The 25,394-nt window shown below is 45.1% G+C and overlaps 1 protein-coding gene across 1 annotated transcript in view; it reads right to left on the bottom strand.

Moving 5' to 3' along the window:
- Window positions 1-25,394, bottom strand: part of cep192 (centrosomal protein 192) — a gene marked incomplete at its 5' end in the record, with an annotated part of 187,767 nt that overhangs the window by 111,538 nt on the left and 50,835 nt on the right. Inside the window, 5 exons of the mRNA XM_084338489.1 lie at window positions 11,350-11,494; window positions 12,725-12,851; window positions 13,243-14,185; window positions 17,171-17,425; window positions 24,752-24,834. Coding sequence (XP_084194615.1) covers window positions 11,350-11,494; window positions 12,725-12,851; window positions 13,243-14,185; window positions 17,171-17,425; window positions 24,752-24,834 — 1,553 coding nt within the window. The remainder of the gene's footprint in view (window positions 1-11,349; window positions 11,495-12,724; window positions 12,852-13,242; window positions 14,186-17,170; window positions 17,426-24,751; window positions 24,835-25,394) is intronic.

Genomic DNA, 25,394 nt, shown 5'->3' with positions numbered 1-25,394 from the left:
GAATATAACGATATTTTCAGCCCGATTGTTTATTCATTTCAGGGCAATCCATCTGAGCAACGTATCAACCCATAGTAAGAAAAGACGCTACAGACGATCAAGGAATTATAAACGACCCCCCCCCCCCCCCCTTCCTTCACGCATGATGAAGCATACCGAAGTATACCGATCATATACATTTGAATTTTTTAATATAGCGTGTATAGGAAAGAAACGCCAATCGATAATCTATCATATGCGCTGGGGCCTATAACTCACGTTTTAGGAATTACTGCAGAAAACCTTAAAAACACTTATATTCTCGACGGTACTAACACGACAATGTATGAATGAAAAAATATAATGTTCCCACATCCGGAACGATAGATACCCGATGTTGAATGGGCCATAGTAATGTCGATATAGCTATAATATTTAAAAAGTTATAGCCCTGCAAAGAAGGTAAACATCTCCATAGGGTTACAGCACTGGCAGACTGGGCATAAGGATGGGTACAATGCATGGCGGACAATGTGTTAAAGGGGAAATGAATCGTTGTAAAAATATGAGCCTAGTTTGTTTGTTGTGTACCTTGGGTCCTATAATCAAATGTGAAATCCTGCTTATTTGTCTGAAAACTCAAATGTAATTTCCCCATTTTCGCTAACCATTTTAGAGTTAGCTAGATGGTGACGTCACTGTAATGGTTTGGGCTGGCTCCCGGTTTACACTGCTGGTTAGATAGCTACGTAAATATGGAGTGTCGTGAAAGTCAGTCAGTAAATTGTCAACCAAATGTAACGTTACCTACCGAAAAACGGAACCGTGGTGGTTCTTTTTGCATTGCTCCCGGCTGTTCGAATACATTTTACAGCATGAAAGAGAGAGGAAAGTTAGTTCAAGAGACAGAGCACCCGTTTAAAAAATAACCCAAACAACTGCCTCTTTGAACTGCTGCGGTCAGGCAAGCGATACCGGAGTCTCATGGCCAGTACAGAGAGACTCAGAAGGAGCTTCTATCCCCAGGCCATCAGGATGCTCAATGAACAATAACAGACCATCAAATACACCAGCACACACATCCACATGCACACACTCACTTTAAATAAACAACACACTGTAGGACCCACTTTACCCACTTTAGACACTAACACACTTTATATTTATTGGCATCAATCTCATGCACCTCATTGCACCTCACCACCACAAGGTGGCACCACAAGCTAAGCTATACCTCACCATTTCTACACTGTACTGTATCTGCATTGTATAGACTGTACATGTAACTGAGGGGTACAATTCCCTGACTGTATTACTAGATATGATACTTACTACCACTACCTTTGTACTTAATATTCGGCCACCCAGTACACGGCATAAATATATTATGATGAACACTGTCACGTAGATGAAACGGATCCAACACAAATGTACGAATTAGAAATAGTTCTTTATTTCTACACAGCGATGGTGTGTAGAGCAAGCACTTAATCAAATCAATCACATTTATGAATGGGAATTAGTATGCACTTTTATGGCAAGAGTATTCGTCGGTATATCAATAGAGAATGTCCAATCTCTGAAGGCGCAGGTGGTACATATACGACCTGGAATAGTTTAAGGAATAACAGCAATGATACTTTAATGATTATATACTGGATACACTAAGGGGGGGTTAATCCGGTCGCTTGTAAGCCGACAGGAGTAGGAAGGGGGGGGGGGTAGAATCCGGCTGCCTCATCCGGCCAAGGGTATCCCAGGTGAACCCACTGTAGTGCCGTTCAATGCGCCGGCGATCCTTGGACCACAGATGAAAGCAGGTGGACTCTTTGTGGGCCGGCTCTCTCCGGTCCACGGAGGAGAGACGTGAAGCGACCTCGTCTTGCAGAGCGTCTCCTCACCTTGCGTCCTCTCCAGGGGGGGGGGTTCCAACACACGGCAGTGTCGGGGGTCTTTATCCATGGAATAACCAACGTATACAAAGCATAATCCGTGCCTGGGAAGGCGGGCTGTCGTCGGTAGAATAATCCGGTATACAGGTCCACTCGCTCGTCGGCTCTGGGGCTCCTCGGGTGCAGCTTCACGTGGGGTCAACCACCCTGGATAAGCAGCCAGTTCTCTGCCCGAAACGATGGGGTACTGACTACGGTAGTATTCTCACCGCACGAAGCACTATATATTAACAGACTATTATTAGCTTAATAGACTACGTCCAACTCGACGATATAGTGCCAAATATGACTATTCAAATATTAATATACACGATGTCTCAATACCGATGGTAGGCGAACTTGGCCTTACTCCCACACGTGGCGTCGCGGGGAGGCTTTACGTCTGTGACTCTATTGGAGGGTAAGAAACTGGACTGAAAAGAAAGTCCTACTTTAGTAGCGCAGTATATATACGCACTATGAACAAATAGTCCCATTAGTGGTGCGGTAGCCAGATTCCTACGCGGAACTAGGACTTGTTCGTACATGTGGAGCGGTACGTTTGAACTGGGTCTGAGGGGTATGGCAGCCTGGCACCAAGGTCTCGACCAATAGTAGAATGGAGACTATTATGGGATGTTCAGTAGGCTAGAATGGATATTCAATGCATATTGTACAAGGAATATACAAGGGATATCAGGGAATATTAGAGAATATACAAATACAATTAAATATATATATATAAATAATATATATATTCGGTTTAATCTGGCCCTTCACAACAGCCACCCCCTGATTGGTCCCAGACCTAATCAGTTAAACAGAGACAGATTAATCGCGTTGTCTATTTACACATAAGGGTTTGCTGTAGGGGTCAGTCAACTTCACAAAGTCATAGGGTTATAGGGTCATGGTCATCATCGATTGTGTCTGGGAGTCGGGGCAGTTCTATGAGCCTCGCCACGGGACGGGTGTAAGTGCGACCCTGGACGAGCACTTCAGCTGCTCGGACCTTGCCGTCGGCACCGGTGATCACTTTGCTTACGCGGCCGGCCGGCCACATAGCTCTGGGCAGTGATTGATCAATAATCATGACGACTGTTCCTTCTGTCAAATTGTCTCTCTCCTTTACCCACTTCTGGCGGGTCTGTAGAGACGGTAGGTAGTGCAGTAGGAAACTGCTCCAAAACTTGTCGGCTAATACTTGGCTGTACCTCCACATTCGTCGGCCGTTCGCTTCTTCAGGCCGGTACATTGTCTGGGGTAATGCAGGATCTAGCCGCCCCATCAGGAGTGTGTTGGGGTCTGCGGGGATAACAGTGCTCAATCCACAGAACACAGGCTTCTTATTCTCAGCCTCCTCCTGACTGGCTTCCCTCGGGATAGGCATGGGCCACTGTCCTTCCGGGAGTCTTAGGAATGCGGGGCCGTCACTGTAGACATTGCGACGGGTGAGGTCATCCAGGGGCATCCCCCGGGTGATGACGTCAGCTGGGTTCTGTTTTGTATCAACGTAGCGCCACTCTGTTTCTTCGGTTAACTCTTCGGTTAAGTCTTGAATCTCGGTGACTCTGACTCCCACGAAGACTTTGTACTTGCATGAGTCCGATTTGATCCAGGCGAGTACCGTCGTGGAATCTGACCACAGGATTGTTCTAGACACCGGTATGGTGAGCTCACGTTGGATGAGCGTGGCTAGGTGTGCTCCGGCTAGGGCTGCGCAGAGCTCTAGACGTGGGATAGATTGTTGCTTGCGTGGGGCTATTCTCGAGCGGGCGAGGACAAATGCTGTGTAGATCTCTCCCCCCTTCTCTTGGGCCCGCAAGTAGGCTACTGATCCGTATGCGACCTCTGAGGCGTCACTGAAGACGTGTAAGTCCATTTTACATGTCTCTGGCCTCACCGTGGGTGGGAAGTAGCTTCGGCGCATATTAACGCCTGGGAGTGAGTGGAGCTCCATCTCCCACTCTCTCCAGGTGGATGCAAGGTGTGCGGGAATGGGGTCGTCCCAGCCCTGGTCCTTGTCCCACAATGCTCGTACAATCATTTTTGCCCTGGTGGTGTACGGTAGAATACATCCTAGCGGGTCATATTGTCGGGCGAGTGTTGTGTACACACTCCGTCTGGTGGTCGGCGCCGCCGCCGGCCTTCCCTGCTCCGTAGTCAGGGGCTTGTGTCTGTAGTGAAGCGAATCTGTTTTGAATCGCCACACCAATCCCAGGGTCATCTCCTGGGCTTCTCCCGGGATTGTAGCCATCCAGGTCTCGCTGCTGGCTGCCTTGTCCTCGGAGGAGAGGCTGCGCAGTACTTGCGGATCGCTGCTGGCCCACTGCCTGAGATCAAAGCCGCCCTTGATCAATGAGGCGCGGAGTTTAATCAGGAGAGCCTCGGCTTCTTCTTGGGTTGAAAGGCTTTGTAGACAGTTGTCTACGTAGAAGCTGTTCTTTACGCTGTGTCGGACCTCTTCGTCCGCTGCTGGGTCCTCTGCTACATGTTTCTGTAGTGCAAATGTAGCACAGCAGGGGCTGCACGTCGTTCCGAAGGGGAGGACTTCCCATTGGTAGATGGCTGGGTGCTCATCTCCTGGCTTCTCTCTCCATAGGAACCGTAACAGGGGCTTGTCCTCCTCTATTAATCTCACCTGCAGGAACATTCCTTTAATGTCCCCGCTGATGGCCACCTTTTCCTGGCGGAAGCGGAGTAGAACGCCGAGTAGGGAGGGGCCGAGTGTGGGACCGGGCAGTAACTCTTTATTCAGATTTTGGGATCCGATCTGGTAGCTGCAGTTAAATACTATGCGGTCTTTACCGTTGTGATGGACCTTGTGGTGAGGCACGTACCACGATTCAGTGGTCTGGTCAGCCTCTTTAATGTCCATCTTTGTGACGTGTCCCGCTGTGATGAGCTTCTCAATCTCAGCGCGGTATACACTCTCTTGGGCGGGGTTCTTGGCTAAGCGCCGCTCCGTGTTCAGCAGGTACCGTTCTGTGGCGTCTGTCTTGGCGTGGAAAGTAGGCATTCCTTCTCGCCGCAGGAGTGGCGTGGCGTATCTCAACACGCCGTTGACCGGGACTCTCTTGGTCCGGGGGTATGTGTACCGCGACAGTCCTATTTCTTGGCTGGTGAAAGCGTCTGTAATCTGGTACCGTCGCTCAGGCTGGCCGCTTGCTGCGATAGAGAATGAGACATTCTCGCCCTTTATCGTCTTCAAATCTCGTCTTATTGTCCGAATTGTCATTTGGGTTTCGCTTCCCCGCAGCCCTAGCTGGGCCGCAGCGGAGGCGAGCAGCAGGGTCTTCTCTGACCCGTCATCGAGGACGGCGTAAGTGTCCAGGACTTTATTCTGGTAGCTTAGTGTCACACGCACTACTTTTAGGAGTACTCGGGCTCCACTGCTGCTGGCGGGATCGATGTACATGACGCTCGCTTTGCTGCTGGATGGTGCGGGTGAAGGGCGCCGTCTGTTACTGTCGTGAAGTATGTCCAGATGGGCTCCATCGCACTTGGTGCACCTTTTCTTTAAGCGGCATTCGGCTGCCATGTGTGAGCGCGCACAGCGAAAACAGCGCTTGTTGGACTTTATCCATTGACTTGCTTCCTCCGCGTTCAGCTTGGGGAAGGAGTCACATTGCGCTAGCCAGTGTTCTTTCTCACAGTAGGGGCACACTATCTTCCACTTCTCCGTTCTGGAGGGGGTACTGTGGCTCCTGCTGCTCGGTACTGACTCCGATTGGTGCATCACAGTCACCGATCTTCTTCCATCATTTAGTCGTCTGGTTCCTTCTCTGGAGCCAGGGGTGCTCCGTCCGAATGTATCTAGCCGTAGGCTGCTGACTTCTCTCGCCAGGAAGTCTGCTAGATCGAGGAGGTTCGGTTCGGGGCCATTCGGGTCTCGGTGGTCCCTCTGTCGCCTAAAACGCTCCTGTCGAGCGGGCGGCAGCTTCTCCAAGATCCTTTCCACATTTGAGTTGGCGTAAAGTTCATGCCTCCCCTTCTCTCTCTGCGCTCCCAACATCCCTACCAGGGACTGCACTCTGATGGACAGGTCGTCCAGTGCTCGATTGTCTATTGCTGGGGGTAAGCGGTCGATGTGTCGGATCTCCTGGATCACGTAATCCCATATGCGCCCATACCTCTGGTCCAATGCTACCAGCGCTGCTGTGTATGGGGTGGTGGAAGTCGCGTAGGCGAGCGCTATATTATGTGCGCGGGGTACCTTTAAGTGCTTCAGTAGGATGGCGTATTTATGGCGTTCATCCAATACATCCACCAACATGGTCTCCAGACACATGCGGAGTTCCGTATACTGGGCCCGGTTCTCTTGGGTGAAGTCGGGTACCATAGGCGTGCCAATGTATGACGCTGACTGTGGATACATCGGCGAGCGTTGGGGGAGAGGCCTCCTAGGCGAGTCTCCTCCCGCTCCTTGGTATGGGCTGGTACCGGCAGTGTACCATGGCCCGCTTGTCCAGGTGCTGTTCCTCGGTGCGGGTCGTGCGTCGTGCTCACCCGTGTATAGAGTCGGGGGTCTGTAGCGCAGCTCCGCGGGAGTATAGCCTGGGCTGTACCGGACCTCCTGGTCCGGTAGAGTACTGTGCTGTCGTCGGGCGTGGTTCTCCTCCTCTTCCTCTTCGTCTTCAGTTAGGTCATCCAGTGCTTGTAGTCTCTGGTTTAGCCTCTCCACAGGATATGCTGCTCCTTCCCGGTTGCTAGGTCTCGCTTGGACCGGTGGGGGGGGGTGGTCTGTGGGGGGTATAGACCTCGTCTGTTGGTCAAGTTCAGGGTTGTTTACTCGGCTAGGGGATGCCGCCCTGGAGGTGTGTCTAGACGAGTTCCTGGAGCCTCTGGCGGAGGGAGAGGGTGTTGTCCGTCTGATCAGCTGTTCTATTAGTTGCGCTTGCTGTCGGTCGCGCTCTGCGTCCCGTAGAGCACCAGCAGCTGCTCGCTGGCTGTCTGCTCGGTCTCGGGCCACATTCTCTTCTCTCTGAATGCGTCTTAGTTCTAGACGTATATGCTCTTCTTCGCTCCGCTGCTGGATCTGCAGTCGGTCGCGTTCAGCAGCGGCGTTCAGGCTGATGAGGAAGGCCTGCTGTAGGGTCCTCTCTGCCTCGCTGGGGGAAGGCGGTTGTATAGGGGAGCCTTCCCTCGGGGTACTCCTTGCGGAGCCTTGGAGCTCTATCTCCACGGTGCTCTCCCCGTCTTCTTCCGTGCCGAGTTCTCTCTCGGTAGCGTTGTATTCCTCCCGGGACTCATCGGGGACTACTTCTTCAGTACTGGCGGGGTGTGAAGTCATGTCTGGTTCCCACTGGTCCCCACCGTGAACTTGGTCAGTTACATTAGAGCCCGTAGGGGCCTCTATGGTCGGGGTAGTCTGGGCGTTGGGGTTAGACATACTTTTACTTTCTAGTTTTACCGCGTTTACTGTTAGTAGAAGACTAGGTTGTTGACTGACAGCGTAAGCCTCTAAGTACTGAGGGAGCCGTCGTTCGCGCTGCGGGCGTTGGTTAGGAGGATCGTTTCGTGGAGTGTTCATCATAGGCCATTTCAATATTAATAACACTATATTAATATTACACTAATTACCATCCGGCTCGAAGGACCAATTGTAACTGAGGGGTACAATTCCCTGACTGTATTACTAGATATGATACTTACTACCACTACCTTTGTACTTAATATTCGGCCACCCAGTACACGGCATAAATATATTATGATGAACACTGTCACGTAGATGAAACGGATCCAACACAAATGTACGAATTAGAAATAGGTCTTTATTTCTACACAGCGATGGTGTGTAGAGCAAGCACTTAATCAAATCAATCACATTTATGAATGGGAATTAGTATGCACTTTTATGGCAAGAGTATTCGTCGGTATATCAATAGAGAATGTCCAATCTCTGAAGGCGCAGGTGGTACATATACGACCTGGAATAGTTTAAGGAATAACAGCAATGATACTTTAATGATTATATACTGGATACACTAAGGGGGGGTTAATCCGGTCGCTTGTAAGCCGACAGGAGTAGGAAGGGGGGGGGGGGTAGAATCCGGCTGCCTCATCCGGCCAAGGGTATCCCAGGTGAACCCACTGTAGTGCCGTTCAATGCGCCGGCGATCCTTGGACCACAGATGAAAGCAGGTGGACTCTTTGTGGGCCGGCTCTCTCCGGTCCACGGAGGAGAGACGTGAAGCGACCTCGTCTTGCAGAACGTCTCCTCACCTTGCGTCCTCTCCAGGGGGGGGGGTTCCAACACACGGCAGTGTCGGGGGTCTTTATCCATGGAATAACCAACGTATACAAAGCATAATCCGTGCCTGGGAAGGCGGGCTGTCGTCGGTAGAATAATCCGGTATACAGGTCCACTCGCTCGTCGGCTCTGGGGCTCCTCGGGTGCAGCTTCACGTGGGGTCAACCACCCTGGATAAGCAGCCAGTTCTCTGCCCGAAACGATGGGGTACTGACTACGGTAGTATTCTCACCGCACGAAGCACTATATATTAACAGACTATTATTAGCTTAATAGACTACGTCCAACTCGACGATATAGTGCCAAATATGACTATTCAAATATTAATATACACGATGTCTCAATACCGATGGTAGGCGAACTTGGCCTTACTCCCACACGTGGCGTCGCGGGGAGGCTTTACGTCTGTGACTCTATTGGAGGGTAAGAAACTGGACTGAAAAGAAAGTCCTACTTTAGTAGCGCAGTATATATACGCACTATGAACAAATAGTCCCATTAGTGGTGCGGTAGCCAGATTCCTACGCGGAACTAGGACTTGTTCGTACATGTGGAGCGGTACGTTTGAACTGGGTCTGAGGGGTATGGCAGCCTGGCACCAAGGTCTCGACCAATAGTAGAATGGAGACTATTATGGGATGTTCAGTAGGCTAGAATGGATATTCAATGCATATTGTACAAGGAATATACAAGGGATATCAGGGAATATTAGAGAATATACAAATACAATTAAATATATATATATAAATAAATATATATATTCGGTTTAATCTGGCCCTTCACAACAGTACATATACTGTGTATATATGTATATTGAACATTTTTGTTTTGTTTACACTTGTTTACGTACTTGACTTTCTATTTTATACTTATAAAATGTTATACTATCTTGTTATTTTATCTAGCACACTCCGGAGCAAAACAGAAAGAAGCATTTCATGCAAAAGTATTCTGTATTTCTGTATGACAACTAATAAAGAAACTTGAACTTTATAATAGTCTGGTTTTAGCATTATAGTCTTGTGCATGTAACAGAAGTGCAAAATAAGTATTATTAGCAGTGAAGTGCAGTAGGCCATGTTTTTGGCTATATTTATATGTACATTGTTCCTGTTAATAATTTTTAATAGACCTATCTCTCTCTCTTGATAGACCGGTCTATCCTACATTACGAGCAACCAATGAGTCTATCTGACGGCCACGGTTAATAAACTATAGATTTATATGGAATTCGTTAAACGGATCCGTTGTCTTACTTATTAAACATATTATTTATTTTCCCCAAATGAAGGTTGAAAGTCTGTCTCCGTCACAAGCGTAATGTAGGATAGACCTATCTATAGAGAGAGAGCACAACTCATTGACTGCCTTAAATTAGCACACACAAATCATCTCCAACTAACGTTATTTATTTAAATTGTTCCTGTTAATGAATAATTAACATAAGTTCATGTGTTCATGTAGGAAGTCACTTTAAGAGCTTTTAATTCATTCCCCTTCAGAGGGTTTTCTTTTCCCCCAGAAGAGAGAAAGAACCTGGAATGAAAATATCAAAAGCTGTCGGATGAGATATTATTATTATTATATTAGGGATGTCAAAATAATGCGTTCCATTTAATTAATTATAGAAATGATTCATGAATTAATTCATTAATCAGTGTCTCTTGTGGCGCCGTGTTGACATTAAAGTACAGGAAAAGGTGCAACTTGTGTTGTTTATTTGTATAAGAGATATATCTTTACACCGTTTATTTACTTGATAGTGTTTTTATTAGGGATGTCCGATATTATCGGCCTACCGATATTATCGGCCGATATTGGCATTAAAATGTGATATCGGAAAATATCGGTATTGGTTTTAAAAAAAAATTTAATTAAACATGTCTATAACCTTTATTTACCCAGGCAAGCAAGTAAGAACAAATTCTGATTTTATTTGTTGTCAAAAGTATGCATAATGTTGTGTTAATTCCACAACAAGAGATATGTAATGTTAATTACCTGAAATTATTCCGTTTTTTGGGGGGGGGAACCCTGCATATATCGGTATCGGTTGATATCGGTATCGGAAATTAAGAGTTGGACAATATCGGTATAGGTAAAAAAGCCAATATCGAGCATCCCTAATTTTTATTATATGTCCCTTTATCGCACTGTAGACAGCACGATATGCCTAATTGCCAATACGCACCTGCGTATTGTACGTAAATGCCAGTGTTTGAGAAAAAAGGCTACAGTCCAGTGTGTAATTTACGAGAGAGCAGGTTTTGCTTGTGAGCTGTGATTGGAAACGGTAATATAAGTTTAAGGAGAAGTGGAGTAACGTACTCGGACATAGATCTGCCGACGTGCAGAAAATAACGGACGGGCGAAGAGACGTTGGGCTGAGTTCGGTTGCGTCTGAATGATGCCGTATGTTTTTTTTGCACACCACGTCTCACTGCTGTCATTCTAATCGGCTCAAAGGCATAGGCCACTGGGTTTCTGACACTCTCCGTGGGTCTGTCCACCTCGTCAGACACGTCCAGATCCATTCTAGCTACAGCCTCTAGGTCAATAGCTACAGCGTGCCCATCCCTCTGAGGTGGGAGGCTCCGGGGGCGCACCATCTCCGTGACGTCAGCATTTAACGTGAACAAACATGGCGGCGCACTGGTTGATCAATTCTACACGAAGGGACATAACGTTTTTTCTTAGAAACAGCTTATTTTTATAACGTGATTTTTTTCTGTGGTTTATCTAAATACTAATTTGATGCTATGACTGTTTATATAGCTATTCAACATCTCCCCTTTAACAATTGTGTGTATTGAGCTGTACTGTACCCATTCTGCAATCTGTTAATAAAATGTTCAATCAATCAATCATGTGCTCACACAGAGTTCATTCAGAATGTACAATCATTTGAGTCTATATTGAAACGTCTTTAGGTACGATAAAAGCCAACGGGAATTGTCACCATTTAGGTTAGATAAAGTATGTACTCCATAGTATCAAATTTGATATAACATTATCACACCATTTATTTAAAGTGGCATTCCTCCTTATTCATACTGTAAATAGGTAGGTAAACACACACCAGTATTTCTGAACTGCTGGTTGTTTCAGCAAGATTCAAATCAGGAGGAATATGATACAGACAGTGCTGTCATTCAGTGAGATGTATGGCTAGTTTGGTTACTGTACCTTGTTTCTATCTGGTGTAGGCAGGACAGTGCTGTCGTTCAGTGAGATGTACGTGAGTCTGCTGAGGCTGGGGCTGGGGGTGGAGCAGGTGGACTGGGGGGAGAGCTGACACACTGGCTGGGAGGAGGATGGGGAGGACATTGTGCTGGGAAGAAAACAGACAACACAAGACATTTATGTTGGGGTGGCCTGGTTGTTAACACTTATTTGCCATCTTCCCCAGAAGTCAGAGTCAAATATTGATATGAATTTAATCTCTTAATCAATTTTGGAGTTGTTGGAAGTTGTATTTCTTCACTTTTGACGGGGCTAGACTAGCTGCTCCTTACTGCTTACAGTCCTTGCTAAGCTAGACTAGCTGCTCCTTACTGCTTCCAGTCCTTGCTAAACTAGACTAGCTGCTCCTTACTGCTTCCAGTCCTTGCTAAGCTAGACTAGCTGCTCCTTACTGCTTCCAGTCCTTGCTAAACTAGACTAGCTGCTCCTTACTGCTTACAGTCCTTGCTAAGCTAGACTAGCTGCTCCTTACTGCTTCCAGTCCTTGCTAAGCTAGACTAGCTGCTCCTTACTGCTTCCAGTCCTTGCTAAACTAGACTAGCTGCTCCTTACTGCTTCCAGTCCTTGCTAAACTAGACTAGCTGCTCCTTACTGCTTCCAGTCCTTGCTAAACTAGACTAGCTGCTCCTTACTGCTTACAGTCCTTGCTAAACTAGACTAGCTGCTCCTTACTGCTTCCAGTCCTTGCTAGACTAGACTAGCTGCTCCTTACTGCTTCCAGTCCTTGCTAGACTAGCTGCTCCTTACTGCTTCCAGTCCTTGCTAGACTAGACTAGCTGCTCCTTACTGCTTCCAGTCCTTGCTAGACTAGACTAGCTGCTCCTTACTGCTTACAGTCCTTGCTAGACTAGACTAGCTGCTCCTTACTGCTTCCAGTCCTTGCTAAGCTAGACTAGCTGCTCCTTACTGCTTCCAGTCCTTGCTAAACTAGACTAGCTGCTCATTACTGCTTACAGTCCTTGCTAAACTAAACTAGCTGCTCCTTACTGCTTACAGTCCTTGCTAAGCTAGACTAACATGCACCTTGGACCCCCCCCTCTCTATTGGACACAGAGGTGAAATTAGTATCAATCTTCTTGTCAGACTTGGAGGCAGATGGCAAACAAGTCTATTTCCCAAAATGGTGTTCCTTTAAAGAGACTGTTCTAGAAGGTCAAACATTTGTATTCCTGCACGACAGAAGTGTTGATAGAAATGTACAAATCAAACTATGTGAATAATACACCAACGTTTAGTTGGTCAAATGTGAATAATACAAGTTTAGATGGTAAAATAAGATCTGGATTGTAGGTTTCAAGAAGCGATAATGTGACAGTACCCATCAGCGCTGGGGAAGGAGGTCTGGCTAGGAGAGGAGTGTGTGAGCGGAGAAGTCGACGGTCTGAAGTTACACTGACTGTCCTCAGTGCCAGACACAGACGACTCCAAGGAACTACTAAACACCTCTAAAAGGAGAACAAAGACAAGCACGTTAATAACACCACTGGAGCTCATGAGGTCACATTGATTGACACTTTAAGCAGCATGAATAATATCAAGTATTTATTCAAACAGTGATAGCAAGCAAGTAGGTTGAAGTGGGGTTAATGTGTTATCGATGTTGCATCAATAACAGTGACGTGATTGGTCCATTACATTAACAAATTGCAGCATACATAACAAAAATAATAATAATAATCAGCCTGAAAGATATTTTCAAATCAGAAGATATGTCAGGCTACCCAGGCTATCGCAACCTCAATTTGGACATTTCCAAAATGATCAAATAGGAAATTTCACTAGGTCATATTGTGCTTTAGATTAATTGTGTAGCCCTCGCAATGACATGTTACCCACCAAATGTACGGAGTAAAGCAGAAGGTTGAGGACTTGGACAGGGGACGGCGTTAGGAGGTGGAGGAGCAGCTACGGGGCTCCTGGGTGGAGCGGTGCCGGGTCTGTCCTGAGCAGAGGGGGAGCAGCCTTTGAGGCACGGCAGCCCCGAACGCCCTCTCCTCGGGCCAGGGGACGTTTTAGGGCAAGCGGAGGTAGCGTCGGGGCCATCCTCTTTCGTCTGGGGAGTTTTTAAGGGAGACACTTGTGGATGCACTGTCCCTAGTTTATCTCGGTCTTGTGCAGAGTTCCTCTCCGAAGGTCCAGCCGTGTTTGAGTCAGGTTTAATAGCGGCGGGGGGTGCATTAGCTGTGGCGGCCGCTCTGCCGTCTGTGGGCGGTGCACTAGCTGTGGATGAATGTCCCGCGTCGACAAAGCGGCTAGACGATGCCGTGGGGTGCGAGCTCGTCTTAAGGCGAGGAATAGAGCTGCGTCTCGTATCCCCCTTATTCATAGAAGACGATGTCTTTATACCAGACACCGACTGAGATGTGGCAGTAGTGCCAGCGGTCACTTTCTTCTCTTCCACCGGCCGGGCAGAGGTCCTGGTCTCGACCACGGCAGATCCGTCCTGGCTGCTGTGGGAGCCGTCGAGGTTGTCTGCCCAGCCGGTGAGGTTGAAGGTGGAGTGAGAGACAGAGGCGTCACTGCTGACAGACACGTCAGCTTTCCGCAGATACTTCTCTATGTCAAAGCCACTGAGTTCTCCGGCAGACAGGCTCCTCTGCAGGACGTCCAGGAGGGCAGGCTGCTCCCCGGCAGACAGGCTCCTCTGCAGGGCGTCCAGGAGGGCAGGCTGCTCCCCGGCAGACAGGCTCCTCTGCAGGGCGTCCAGGAGGGCAGGCTGCTCCCCGGCAGACAGGCTCCTCTGCAGGGCGTCCAGAAAGGCAGGCGGCTCTCCATGTCTCTGTTCATGTTAGAGAAGAAAATGGGAGATAGTCGGCAGATGTGCTGTTTACTCTTAACCCTTTCACTGCCACATGACAGCCGGTTAACCCTTTCACTGTGACAATACAGAAGGTTAGCCCTTTACTATCACACAACCGACGGCGATGCTCCATCATTAGCATAATTAGCTCCGCAAATGCCGTGACCTTCTGTCGTGTGGCAGTGAAAGGGTTAACACTTTGAGTGCCAGCGACGTGTTATGTCATCTTTTCATGCCCCCCCCCCCGTTGAGTGCCGACGACGCGAATTGTCGTTTGATTTTTTTTTTTTATTAGCGATCTGAATTCATATTTCATCAACCGAGTCTCCCGTTGGTACAGCAGCCCCTCTAGGAGCTCAGATGGGAAAATACCGCCCCCTATCGTCTATCCCTGTGTAACTGCAGGCCATTCGATTAGACTGGTGGATCTGTGTGGGGGTAGCCAACTGGCTCCATTATGCTGGCGAGGGATCTGATGATGAGGGAAGTGATCGCGAGTTGGAAAGCTGCCTGGAATATATATTTACAGCAGCCAATAATCAATCAATAAACGCGATCGATATTTGGAATGGCGATCAGGAATTGGAATAATCTTTTTGGAGAACTGATCTAAGGTAAGGAGTCTATGTGACCAGTTTTAGGATAATCAGAGCTGTATTCACTGAGATAACAGCGTGTCCCGTATGTGTATATGTGTGTGTGTGTGTGATGTTGAGGAAATAAATGAGCTAATCGATTTCTCAGCTCGCTTCTATAGCGTGCATAAGTACACATATACTATCGATAATCTAGCGTTTATTTGAAAACGATTCATAAATAGGCCGACAAATGACAACGTGTCTAGTGTATTCGAGAATATTCCAATAAATGCCGTTTATGAGGGAATCTTTCTATTTTCTGGAAATTTTCGAAATGCTATAAAAAGGATATGAGGCGGTTAGGTGGTCGAGCGGAGATTGCGTTCGTCACCAGCGCCGGAGCTGTGAGCTTGGTTCGCCTGTTCGAATCCAGCTCACAGCTCCGGGGTTGTCACCAGCTTGGCTGGCCGTCTGCACTGATACAATTGGCTGTATTAGAGGGTGGGAGAAGCTGGCGGGGTGGGTCCGGGTCGTTGTAAACAGCGACTCCTACAGTTCGGTCGGGGCGCCTGCTAAGCGCGGATTGGACGTGAGGGGGATAGTGTGGTCCTCCCACACGCTACGCCCTCTCAATGAGAATCCGCGCTGCCAGGTGAAAAAGAAGCGGTGATTGGCTGGACGTGTGTCGGAGGAAGCACGTGGTAGCCTCCACTCTCCCAAATGATCTGACTGTGGGGGGTAAAGCGCAGCGACCAGGAAGGGACTGGGAATTGGCATACGACTAACATTGGGATGGGAGAAAATCGGAGGAAAAATGGAGGGGGAAAAAGACCAATAAAAAAAATAAAAAATAAAAAGGATATGAACAGATTAAAAAACAATCCGTTTCGACAATGTTGACTGCAAACAAGTTGAAGGAAATCTGTGATTTTCATTTGGTTTATAACCGATATATAGAGATGAGCTTTAAGAGGGTAATACCATTATCATAATTTTTAGCATGTGTGTCTGTCTCCAGTCAAACTGGGCAGAGGGCCGTTATCAGCTGGGTGCAGAGAGGTGAAATGGTAAGCGTCCAAACAACAGCCTAATTAATTGAAAAACCAAGTAGTTTGTTGATCCTGAAGGTTGATTAAGGATGTCTATGTTTTTAGATATATGCATATAATATATATATATATCGGTGGGTGACAGCGTCTACTGAGATGAGCCTATAGATCTCAAAAGTAGCTGGCAGTCAGAGAGTGTGTTGCAGAGGAGGCTGTTTAACATCAACAGCTGAAAGCCACAGCATCAAGGTCAGCGTCTACAGCAGCGCTGGCGACACCACAGAGGGGGAATAATATCAACCTTGCCGTTGCTATAGTGATCTGGGTCAAATAGCTGTGGTCAAAGATGGCCGTGTCACATAGTAACGAGGGAAGGGGGCGGGCCCGTCGTTGCTATGACGAAGATCATATAAATCTAACAGTGGTTCCGGGTAAGGGCAGACTAAGAAACGAATACCACAGGAGAGAAGAACCATCAGAGACTCTCATCCCTCTCACCCTGGCCAGGGGTGGGGGAGGGGAGATGACACATCATCATTAGCTTCGGCTAACGGGAGAAGGGTTTTGGCTAACGACAAGGCCTTAGCCACTATTGGACTGAACAGCAGAAGAGACGATAGCAAGGACAATACAATCTGATAACATCTGATCTGAGGCTTTTGTTTTATGTAATAAACAACGTTTTTCAAGAAAGGTACTACGCTGTCCAGTGTCGAATACTTATTATGGTTACGGAGTTGCATTAAAGGGGAATGACAAAGATTGTATCAGCCAGTATGAGAAGACGTCCAAGAAATAAACACAACGCAGAGTCAACGGATGGAGAGGTGATAACACAAGCCAACAGACGAGAGGTGATACTGGCTGATTGATCGGAATCTAACAAAGTCATTGATAAGCGACGGGCAGATTAGACACATAGCCATAATTTAAAACATAGATTCTGCGTTTTAACGCTATCATTGAAGTGGATGATGGCACTCAAGGACATTAATCAACGTTATGGTTACGGAAAGTGTTAATGTTGGCCATGAAAGCATATAGTACATAGTCACATATAACTAATACGAGACTGTTAAATATAGACTAGTCACATGTAGATTATTATTATATGAACATGAAGAAAGTTATTGTTTTAAATGACCTGTGCAATATCAATTTCATAAGATCAGACTTCAGGATTTAGCACACTAGCCAAGTGAGGCCATTATAAAAACATTTATATTCTGGCTATTGAGAGAGATTTTGCATATTTGGAATAGTCAGTAAAATACAAGACAATTGGCTAAATTAAAACACAAGTAATAAATATCACATTTAAATCGAGGGGCTGGTACCTCCGTGGTGGGGGCCGGGCCAGCAGGCCTGGGGGGCTTCTGGGCCCGGCTCCTCTTGGACAGCTCCATGATCACAGCAGCCAGCTGAGACGGGTCAGAGCTGACGGAGGCGTCGGCCAGGGCTGAGGCTATGCTGCTGATACTCAGCATCAGCTGGCTGCGGTTCTGTGGGGAGATGTAGCTCTGGTTAGCTGAACCGGATGCTGTTACAGCGCCCCCGCTGGCCTCAGGGAGAGGTGTGTGGATGGAGCCGTCCTAAAAGAAGGAATAAGGACCACGATTCATCAGATGGGGCTCATCTCAACCATCAATGGATTAGTTGACTAATGTGTAGGGAGTTGAACTATATTAATGGATTAGTTGACTAATGTGTAGGGAGTTGAACTATATTAATGGATTAGTTGACTAAAGTGTAGGGAGTTGAACTATATTAATGGATTAGTTGACTAATGTGTAGGGAGTTGAACTATATTAATGGATTAGTTGACTAATGTGTAGGGAGTTGAACTATATTAATGGATTAGTTGACTAATGTGTAGGGAGTTGAACTATATTAATGGATTAGTTGACTAATGTGTAGGGAGTTGAACTATATTAATGGATTAGTTGACTAATGTGTAGGGAGTTGAACTATATTAATGGATTAGTTGACTAATGTGTAGGGAGTTGAACTATATTAATGGATTAGTTGACTAATGTGTAGGGAGTTGAACTATATTAATGGATTAGTTGACTAATGTGTAGGGAGTTGAACTATATTAATGGATTAGTTGACTAATGTGTAGGGAGTTGAACTATATTAATGGATTAGTTGACTAATGTGTAGGGAGTTGAACTATATTAATGGATTAGTTGACTAATGTGTAGGGAGTTGAACTATATTAATGGATTAGTTGACTAATGTGTAGGGAGTTGAACTATATTAATGGATTAGTTTCAAGTTTCTTTAATAGTTGTCATACAGAAGTACAGAATACTTTTGTACAAAATGCTTCTTACTGTTGCGCTCCAGAGACTGTGCATGACAAGATAAGTATGAAATAAAAACATAGTAAAAATTAGAAGAAGAAAAAAAGGTCACAGTGTTCAGTTTAGACATATGTACAATGTTCGTAGACGTAGTTACCATACAATATACAATACTGTGCAGTGTACTAATATACAATACTATATAGTGCAAGGCATAAATGGACGAGGTGCAGTTTAGGTACAATTCACAGTAGGTGTACGAGTTGTAGTGCAAATCCTTTATCAATAAATATAAAGTGTAAGTGTGTTTGTGTGATCTAAAGTGTGGAGAGTGGGTGCTGCAGTGTGTTGTTTGTTTGAGTGAGTGTGTGTGTGCGTGTGGGTGTGTGTGCTGTGTGCATTTGATGGTTGTTGCATAGTGATTATTGTTCGTTTAGCGATTATTGTTCGTTTAGCAGCCTGATGGCCTGGGGATAGAAGCTCCTTCTGAGTCTTTCTGTGCTCGCCATAAGACTCCGGTATCGCTTGCCTGACGGCAGCAGTTCAAAGAGGCAGTTGTTCGGGTGGCTCGAGTCCTTAATAATTCTCTTAGCCTTCCCCTTGCACCGCTTGTTGTAAATGTTCTGGAGGGTGGGAAGCCCCCCTCTAATTGTGCGTTCGGCTGAACGTGTCACTCTTTGTAGTCTGCTACGGTCTTGTGCAGTGCTATTCCCAAACCAGGAGGTGATGTTGCCGGTCAGGATGCTCTCTATTGTACATGAGTAGAAGTTCCTAAGGATCTTCTGACTGACTTGGAACTTCCTTAGGCGCCTGAGGAAGTAGAGGCGTTGTCGTGCCTTCTTCACAACACTGTCAATGTGTGTGGTCCATGTCAAGTCCTCGGATATGTGGGCTCCGAGGTACTTGAAACTGTTCACTCTCTCAACTGGTGCCCCGTCGATGCTGAGGGGGCTGTAGTCCTTGACCCCCGACCTCCTGAAGTCCACAATCATCTCTTTTGTTTTGCTGACGTTCAGGGAGAGGCAGTTCTCCTGACACCACTGTGACAGGTTCTCTACCTCTTCCAGGTAGGCCCTTTCGTCGTTGGCAGAGATCAGGCCCACCACTACTGTGTCGTCAGATTAGTTGACTAATGTGTAGGGAGTTGAACTATATTAATGGATTAGTTGACTAATGTGTAGGGAGTTGAACTATATTAATGGATTAGTTGACTAATGTGTAGGGAGTTGAACTATATTAATGGATTAGTTGACTAGGCGTCTGAACTAAGCGAGGACCTCATGCGCAGCAAAGAATGCGGAAGCGCTCTTGCACTCTTCCGCTGGGATTAAGCTACACGTGCACAGGTCGCAGGTCACTGGGATGTGTCTATATTCTTCGACGTGATCTGAACAGCGGTAAACTATTACTGCGACCTCGGTATAGCGACCGCGAATGGTAAACTAATTAAGTGTGCTGGTAGCGTTACATATGTTGTCTAAAGGGGGACATATGGTACAATTGAATGAAAACGGCGCAGGGTGCTATTGTTATGAAAATGTGATAGAATCCTATAAAAATGTGGCCGCATTTGGTCTACGTTCCGTTAGTTGACTAATGTGTAGGGAGTTGAACTATATTAATGGATTAGTTGACTAATGTGTAGGGAGTTGAACTATATTAATGGATTAGTTGACTAATGTGTAGGGAGTTGAACTATATTAATGGATTAGTTGACTAAAGTGTAGGGAGTTGAACTATATTAATGGATTAGTTGACTAAAGTGTAGGGAGTTGAACTATATTAATGGATTAGTTGACTAATGTGTAGGGAGTTGAACTATATTAATGGATTAGTTGACTAAAGTGTAGGGAGTTGAACTATATTAATGGATTAGTTGACTAAAGTGTAGGGGTGGGAATCACCAGTTTCATCACGATACGATACGTTATAGATTCTTTGGACAACGATACGATATTTGCAGATATCACAAAGTCTGCCACAATAAGATACGATTAGATTCAGGTGCCTGCGATCGATATGAGACGATATTATATGCCCATTTAACACAATCAGTAACATCTAGATCAGCGGTTCCCAAACTTTTTTGGCTGTGCACCCCCTATCACCTCCCGACCTAGCTGATGCACCCCCCAATGGGTTTCTGTTAGAAAGAAATTGTTGCTGGTCTCCGTGCACAGATTACATTTTTTATTTTATCTCTTCCCACGGCGACTATGGATAGGGAATTTCTTTATTTAATTAAAATGTTCACGACAACATGGATGCATGTACTCTGCCAGCATGTTTAATATCCATAATACTAAAGGTTTGACTAAGATTTTATGAAATTTTATTGTAAAAAAAAATTATACAAATATTTTTTTTTATTTACCACCATTAGCCTTTTCATGTCACGCACCACCTAGAGGGCGCTCGCGCACCACAAGGGGTGCGCGCACCACAGTTTGGGAACCACTGATCTAGATCAACTCAAAAAAGGCAAAAAATTATTTGAGCTCTTCCAGACATTTTAATGAAAAACAATCTATTGTTTTTAATACAAATAGACCTCCTGTTCACTGTAAAGTGCCACGTTTTGATATATTGAGCTTTAAACTTTAAGTAAATATTTTTGGAACTCACAACACGCAACCTAAAACGCCTTCCTCTCCCAAACCGTTCCTATAATTGTTTTATGTTCCATGATGATCATGAATACATGATAATCGCTAATAAAAAAAAATGTATAGCGAGATTTCTCGTCGTTGGCACTGAACGGTTGGCATGAAATAACGAGAATTCTCGTCGTTGGCACTCAAAGTGTTAACAAGATGTGGGCATAAATCCTCTCCCGCCCGTGCGGTCCGTCGGCGGACCGAAAATGACATCTGGTCATAAATCAATATTTTCCAGACTGTTCTATAAAAGTAGCGATTTTCTCGATTTTCTTTTCAAATGTATTCAAGTATAAACATCATAACCATGTCACAACAGCATTTAGAATGTATATTATAGATTGAAATTTCTTTATTGGGAATAACCCCTCGAGATGAAACCATCTATTTTGAATTGAATTGAATACTTTATTTTGACACAAATCGTAGGACAAAAAAACATTTTAAAAGACAAGACAATAACAGTGTCCACAACGCTGGTCAAAAATGGATAAAACACAATAAAGCCAAGGCTTGTTTCCATTGTGGTCCATACATGGAACATAAAAAGGCACAGAAACACAAATGGACATGTACACTAGAGAGGATACATCCTAAAAATGTGTATAAAAACGCCTAACCTGACAACTCATACAACTAATGTTAAAAGAAAATCCGCAAACCCTTAAAAGCAACTCATGATAAAAGAAATAAAAGCCAAGTTATGATAAAAGAGATCAAAAACATTTTAAGACCAATTTGAGTTGCTGCTGAGCCATGTTTTTAGGGCGGATTTAAATCCGAGAGGGGAGTTCAGGAGTTTTATGAATGTTGGCAGGGCATTCCACATTACCGTAGCCGAGTAAAAAAATGCATCTTTCCCCATGCATGTCCTGACTCTCGGCGGGACCAGGGCCGTGGGGCTTCCTCTTGTGGCGTGTTTGTGGACATCTCCTACTTTATTAAAATAATTTACTAGGTACTTGGGGACCGTTTCTTTCAGTACTTTAAAAACCAGTAGCATTTTAAGCTGGTGTACCCTTTCTTCAACCCTAAGCCATCCCAGACTGCTAAAGTGGGCTGGCGTTAGGCGAGTCCTAAAGTGAAGGTTGTGCAGGAGTCTCACTAGTTTGTTTTGGGAGGTCTGGAGCTTTGTCTTCATTTGTTTTGATATGTTGCTGTACCATGAAGTGCAAGCGTAGTCAAAGTGACATTGGATGAGGGCTCCAGCTAGGGTCCTCAGAGCGTTCCTATTTATGAACGAGGAAATTCTAAATAAAAATTTGGTTTTTTGATTGACCTTAGTAATAACTTTTTGTGCCATTTTTTCATTAGAATGTTTGTTATTTAAAATAAAGCCCAGGTAGGTGACCTCCTCTTTATCCTCAATAACGTTTTCACCTACTCTAATTTTAAAACCCTGGGATTTCTTTAGGTTGGCGTTTGACCCAAAGAGTATAGCCTCCGTTTTTCCCAGATGTAGAGACAATTTATTGTCACTGAGCCAAGAGCAGATCTTTTTCATTTCACTGCTCAGGACACTTTCCACTTTAGACTTATCCCTGTCAGAGACCAGGAGTGCCGAGTCGTCAGCAAACAGGAACAGGTTGCAATCGCATGCCGATTTCATGTCATTAATATATATTAAAAACAGTTGAGGCCCCAAAATGCTTCCTTGGGGGACCCCACATGTCACTGGAAGGGACGAGGACAAGGTGCCATTGATGTCTACCACCTGTTCTCTTCCCTCCAGGTAGGACTTGACCCATTTGGCTGACTTGCTATCAAAGCCTATCGCTCTCAAAGGGGGTCCGCATCAATTATTTACGTATTATCATCATCAATACGTTAGTTTAGGAATAGGTTAAAGTGTGTATTAGATAGATTTTCCTCTTCGAAATGTCTGTATAATCCGCGAGAGGCGACCATTTTGTAAAACCTTGAATCATGGGAAAACTGCCATTTTGTAGCGGAGATCCAGAGCTATGGATCTGCGTTGGAATTTTTCAAAACTACACTTCCTGTAAAGTTCTATGGGGTTCAAGGTTCAGAGTTCTGTATGAATTATTTCAATTACTTATTATTCGGGATAATTCTACGACAAAAGGTAAAGTTTTTGACAAATATTGAAACGCAGTTAGTATCTCTTCCCTATTGTTAGCATGCAGGAACAATTAGATCTGAAATTAGTTTCAAAACAAAACAAAAAAGTACAGTAGATTACATTATCTGTTCTTATGCACGCCTGGTGATACTAAATCCAAATTGAACTCGGGCATTTGAAAGATAATATATGTATATATATATAAATGTGCAAATTGGCTATAATAAGGTAATTTATAAGCATGCTATTCTATAATAGTATTTCAAATTGCATTGGTCCGGATGGGAGAATTCAGTACTGTATCTACAGAACCTTCTGTTTAATCATCTTCCCTTTATTCATTTCCTTAGATTTTTTGTACACATGATCTCAAGAAGGTACTGAACGAGATCAGTGGCAGTTTTTAATGTTTGGTCATTATTAGCATGGTGTTATTCACTGTCAAAGATGCAAAGAAAAATCATAATTCATATTCTCCTTTGTTTAATCACAATTTAAGCAAGCCTAGTAATAGAGACAATATTTCTGACACTGGGAATACATTCACTTGATTGAAAATTGTATTAACAGATTGCAGAATGGGTACAGTACAGAACAGTTCAATACATACAATTGTTAAGGGGATGCAGACCAGAGAAAGACTTTCGTCTTGTTTACATCAGGGTCCCCCATTTTCAATTAATCATATTACAACTACTGAGGTCCATAGATGTCCCTAGATACCAAGAATATGCAAATGAGCCTTGTAGAAGTGGAGCAATATTCCATTTACTTAGCTATGTATTTTAGGCAGATTTTCAGAAAATAGGCTCCGGGTGGAAGAGGATAAAGGAATGGCGAGGATGCAACGCATGTTAGATGCATTTGACCAGTTGTGGGGAAAAACAGCAGGCACTTATTTCTGGTCGCAAAATAGGCGGAGTCTGGAGCTATGCTGTGTAACGTCTACACACACGGAGCTACTGTTGTTGTTGCGGATATGCTCCAGGGGATTTTCAAAATAAGAGTATCGCAATATGAATCGATCTTTTTACGTTGCATCGATCCTATTTGATCATTGATAATAGATCGATATATATCGATCTGGATCGATGTATCGTCCCCACCACTACTAATGTTTAGGGAGTTGAACAATATTAATGGATTAGTTGTAACTATGAATATATAGAATAATTAATAGATAAGAAATAAGCGCCCTTCTTTCATGGGTTTAAAATATGGACCTCACTCAGGGAGCTGATGATGCTGGTTGCCGTGGAGACCGTCAGTGTGTGGAGATGATGTGCAGGTGGTGGCAGTTGATATGTCGAGTTGAATGATGATTCAAATGTTTCATTATATATCTACTGATTTAGCTAGGCTATTTATTTATGATTACCCAGCTTACTATTCTGTAACTGATGGGGAGTTTTGTTTCAGTTGGAGGGTGTATTTTTTATTTAATTAGTTTTTTTAATTATGTTTTTGGTAGATTTGTATTTGTTTTTACTACCGGGCAGTCCGGTAGAGAGAGAGAGAGGAAGAACGGGAGACAGAGCGGGGGGAAGACATTCGGCAAAGGACGCCGGGTCCGGGAATCGAACCCGGGTCGGCCGCTTCGCGACGCAGCACGTTACATGGGTCGCCACTTGGGTGCCTGGAGGGTGGATTTTTATCAGAAAGGACCCGTGTTTCATTTGATTTAGTTTGTGAGCATTTGGTATTTGTGTTAATACAAGACTGGTCAGTTTATTAAAAGTCTCTTTCCTCTGCCTCTGTTGATTCCTGTCAGAATCATATTGATACCTTCTGGTATTCAGAGCAAGTTAAAACTAATGCTACACAAACACTATTGGACCAGGTCTGACCAGACAAATAAATATTAGTCCATACCTCTTGGTCACAAGCTTGTGGATCAGTGTCTCCTTTAGGGGACATCCGGTCACCAGCAGCTTCAATAGTCTTGTCCAGGTCCTCTGCAAAGAAAAGAAAAATACATCATTATTCTAGCTTTATGCAACATAGGGTTAGGGTTAGGGTTGTCCCTCTGAGTCAACTAATCTGTCATTAGTTAATAAACCAAGACTAAAGTCATTTACAATCCTATGACTTTGACTAAGACATTTGAGACGGGAGGCCTACTGTAAAACAAATGGTAGTTTAATTGTGATGATATGTAAAACATACAAAGAGAATGACATTTTAACCTCATTAACGCACGTCCCAGCACAAGGGGGAGGGGCTAACCCTGATCAGAGCCATAGAGAGAACAGCAGAGGGAGGGACTGGGGAAGGGGGAGGGGCTAACCCTGATCAGAGCCATAGAGAGAACAGCAGAGAGGGGGACTGGGGAAGGGGGAGGGGCTAACCCTGATCAGAGCCATAGAGAGAACAGCAGAGGGAGGGACTGGGGAAGGGGGGAGGGGCTAACCCTGATCAGAGCCATAGAGAGAACAGCAGAGAGGGGGACTGGGGAAGGGGGAGGGGCTAACCCTGATCAGAGCCATAGAGAGAACAGCAGAGAGGGGGACTGGGG

Source organism: Notolepis coatsorum, assembly GCF_963971535.1.
Source record: "Notolepis coatsorum genome assembly, contig: SUPER_19_unloc_2, whole genome shotgun sequence".
NCBI classification, from domain to species: domain Eukaryota; kingdom Metazoa; phylum Chordata; class Actinopteri; order Aulopiformes; family Paralepididae; genus Notolepis; species Notolepis coatsorum.
The sequence above is the reverse complement of the archived record's forward strand: the minus strand, read 5'-3'. Positions and strand labels throughout refer to the sequence as shown.